This window comes from Beta vulgaris, chromosome 8, assembly GCF_026745355.1.
Source record: "Beta vulgaris subsp. vulgaris cultivar EL10 chromosome 8, EL10.2, whole genome shotgun sequence".
NCBI classification, from domain to species: domain Eukaryota; kingdom Viridiplantae; phylum Streptophyta; class Magnoliopsida; order Caryophyllales; family Amaranthaceae; genus Beta; species Beta vulgaris.
The window spans coordinates 6,413,261-6,417,222 of NC_079209.1; the positions used below are offsets into that span (position 1 = coordinate 6,413,261).

Here is a 3,962-nt window from a genome sequence, read left to right on the forward strand (position 1 = left end):
ATGAAGGAAAAACCTTCAAAAAAGAAGAAAAACCTAGCGACGGAGGCTAGGAAAAAACCCTCCGAAAAAGAAACCCTAGAGAGAAAAAATCCTCTCAAAGAGAAACCCTAGAGGGAACCCGTAATAATTTACTCTTTGTTGATCAACAAATATTTGAATTATTTACATTTGTGAGAGTACACATTTTTAAGTCAGTATAATAGGATGCATGATTTGTCTAATGCATGCCTACAGACTATAGGTTCCTTTAAAAAAAAAAAAAAAAATCTACAACTTCCTTTCAAAATAAAAAATCTACAAGTTGAATATATTTTTAGCAATTTTTATTCTTTTATGTGATATAATAATTTATTAATATCGAACAATTTTTTTCTGGCAAAATACAATATAGAATTTATAGTTTTTCTGTTGGGTGCATGCCTAATTGCGAATAGCTACAGACAGGTGATAGTGTCGTATCTATTATACACTTTACGCGTATCTGAATAACATAATAATTGGTCATAGAATAACTAAAAGTAGGGGTGGTAATGAGGTAGGATTCAGGCTGACCTGACTTCTATTACGGATCAATTACCTCTAGTCCAAATCCGACCTGGTTTTAATTTCAGACCACAAAACAATAACTGACATATTAGGTTTCAGGTTGACTCGAAACCAACCCAATATGACTTGAATTATTTTTTTATAATTGCAATAATTATACATTACAAAAATAAACTTTTTTTTGGGTGAACCATACTCGATTTTCGAAATCCATTTTTGGATCCCGACTAATACGGATTTGAGCTAGGTCAGGTCCTAATTAGGGGAAAGCTCTCCCAACACACTCTGCTGCATTCTCAGGGCTCGAACCCAAGACCTCTGGTTAAGTTAGAACAACTCTCTTACTAGTTGATCTAAGCATGTGTTAGTAAATTCAGATTAATTTTCTTACGCTTCATTGAACCCCTTGCAAATATTTGGTTAGTTTTAGATCCAAATAACAATTTAATTCATTTTATAATATTCGGAGTATTTGAGTCTTGAGATATATAATTAATTCAAGACTAGAGTCATGAGCCACTTGCACTCAAAGTAGGGGTGTTCGCGGTTTGGGTTGGTGCGGTTTGGGATGTAATCGAACCCAAAGCATAAATATATAGTTTGACATTTTTCCAACTCAAACCGCACTGCACTTTTGCCCAAACTAACCCAAACCAAACCGCGTAAAACGGTTTGGTGCGGTTTAACCATTTTTTCCTGCGCGACATTAATTTAGTAATCTAAGAGTAAAAAGAAATTGTTAATAAATATAAAGAGTCCAAATAAATATGAAATTGACTCCATAATTAAACATATAAAATAATTTATCAAAAGTGTCCAGGTTCTTTACCTCAAACTTCTTTTTTCATTTATATACTTGTATGCCACCTTGTCAAGTGAATTTTAAAAAAAATTAAAAAAAAAAATCAGATAAAATTGCGGTTTATGATGCGGTTTCGGTTTACAAAACATAAAACTCAACCCAAACCGCAATTTGCTTGAAATCATAACCCAAACTGCAACTTTAAAACTGCAAACCAACCCGAATCGCGAAAAAATGGTTTGAGTTGTGGTTTGGTGCGTTCAGACGCACTCTGAACAGGCCTAACTCAAAGTGATCTATCCTGATTGTACAACTTAATTATGGGAAGCACCAGTAGAGATTTAGAGCAAACCTCGAATTTCACATTATTCCAAAGTTAAATTACTAAGCTAGTACAAAATAACGAGTGCTATAAACTAATACTACAAGAATGTTGTCATTAATCCACAAGACATTTTCGTGGATGAAGATTGTAAATTTGTAACTCCGATATATAATTCTAGTATAGTATAGGTAAGTGATAAGATTTCTTCGAGAAGACATTGCACGACTGTTTTTTCTGTTCTTTACATCATCGGATGTAATCGTACTTGCATTTTCCATAACCTGCCAAGTCAAAGTTAAACACGCAAGAATCATGCATTAATTCAGAAATGAACTTTTCCTCAAAAAACAAAATTAGAATAAAATCAGAAATGAACCTATACATATATGTTCCTCCTCATACTATAACTAATATTATCTGCTTGTTAAAAATGGAATACATGTTACACGATCCATTTGATACATGATGATAAATGGTGAAACTAATAATGGATATATAGTTAATTTTCTAATACAAATCTCACATTAATGTCCATTATAATGCTTGCCTAAATAATTCGAGATATTTTTCTCTTTATAAATTTTCATTACCATTTATAACCAATTTAGTTGAAGTATTGACAGTCGCCAAATAAATAGTAATAAATGGCATCAATAATAATGAAATTTTAAGTATTTTAGTGAAAAAGATTCATATGAAAATATCCTCAATAATGCACTTCATTATCAAATATTCATTACCATCCATTACCATCGCTAAATACCGATTTAAATTTTGTAATAATTTAATAAAGGTGTTTATATATTTAGAGATGAAATCTGGGGCTTTTGGCATGAGACATACTTTCCAGTTTGCACAATTATTACCTATGAATTAATTATCATTACCACCATATATTCAATAATTATTTCATATGGACTAGCTTCTAGATTGATCTATATTTACCATATGGATGTTGGCAAAATATATTTCCCGTCATCGATCTCCATCATTTATTATCGACTACCAAAGAGGCCGTTATGTACAGTTTAGATATCAAGTTATATATGATGCTTACTGGGATCAACGCCGGTGATCATAGCTGCTGATTTGAAGTAGCAAGAGCCACCCTTGTGCTTGAACTTCTGAAAGTAGCTATTGAAGGCGTATGAAGCATGGTCTCTTACTGTATTTGGCAAAAAACAAGCCTTATTTTTCTGAATTTTACTGCAGTCTGCTCCTCCTTTCCCACATGCCCAATCAAGTGCACTCTGAAGTTCATCATCTGGCGTCTGCTCGTCTGCAATGCACCACTCTTCCAGCTGCGCTTCTATCACTAACACTGCAATAATACCTCATTAATTAACACACAATTAATTAGTCACTCCAAAAACTGATCCTACTATTATTAATCTTATGTACTTAATTACCAAGGATGTCTTGACCTAGTGGTTAAGATTGAGGTACTATGAACGATAGGTCACTGGTTTGAATCCCCCTTCCCCTTCTTTGTACTTTGTACCGCCTTCGTAGCTCATATGGATAAAAAAAAAATCTTATGGACTTAATTAGAGCTAGGTATGGCTGTGAATTGTGATACATCATTGATCATACATGCATGCATGGCAGCATGGTGGGTCATTCATTTTCGAAATTCAGCACAAGCCCGGCATGGCACGACCCGGCCCAACATGTGGGTCGCCCATGCATGGAGTCCCTTTTGCAAAATCGGCACATAGTCCGACATGACACAACACAAGAAATTTTCTAGTGAGTATCAAGCCCGTCGCCGTCCAGTAGGCCCGACATGTGGGCCCGTCTGGTTCGCAGTTCTACGCCTCTACCACTGAATACTGATCTAGGGTGCGGGCCTGCAGAGAGGTACATACTAAAAATTGTGGTGTATATGCAGTCATGTAGAGGCTAGAGCAAGTAATTCTATGATCTTTTTTAATTTGGATTTGGTTGTGCATGTGCATGATTGATAACTAGTAGTACTAGAACCTTAAATTATTATCTGATAATTCTATATAGTAAGTGCTAAGTTATTAATCATATATAATTTCATAATGCCAATATTATATACCTGATTTGAGTGAGATCGATATCAATACGAGTAGAACGAGCAGACTTCTTGTAAGCAACATGGTTTTTGGAACTGGCTGAAGAAGCAGAACCATCTAAATCTGCTGCTGAAGTATTAGTACATGTTATATAATGTTAACCACAATTTTGATGGATATAATTGAAAGAATCTCCTTAAATATAGTATAACCAGGGAACATGAAAGCCAAATGCACATACCCTATG

General features: G+C 34.4%; 1 protein-coding gene across 1 annotated transcript; it reads right to left on the reverse strand.

Annotated features, from left to right (window-relative positions):
• Positions 1-1,160: 1,160 nt before the first annotated feature.
• LOC104900822 (PLASMODESMATA CALLOSE-BINDING PROTEIN 5) lies at positions 1,161-3,962 on the reverse strand. The gene is made up of 3 exons (XM_010688348.4): positions 3,739-3,962; positions 2,731-2,994; positions 1,161-1,954 (listed from the first exon to the last, which is right to left on the reverse strand). Exons 1-3 carry the CDS (start codon positions 3,830-3,832, stop codon positions 1,920-1,922), a joined length of 393 nt encoding a protein of 130 aa, XP_010686650.1. The 5' UTR covers positions 3,833-3,962; the 3' UTR covers positions 1,161-1,919.

Coding starts and splice junctions, on each gene's coding strand:
- LOC104900822 (XM_010688348.4), bottom strand. CDS start 3,832: ATGGTTCTGCTTCTTCAGCCAGTTCCAAAAACCATGTTGCTTACAAGA. Junction 2,995..3,738: donor ATCGATCTCACTCAAATCAG/GTATATAATATT, acceptor GTATTATTGCAG/TGTTAGTGATAGAAGCGCAG. Junction 1,955..2,730: donor GATCACCGGCGTTGATCCCA/GTAAGCATCATA, acceptor TTGACTTGGCAG/GTTATGGAAAATGCAAGTAC.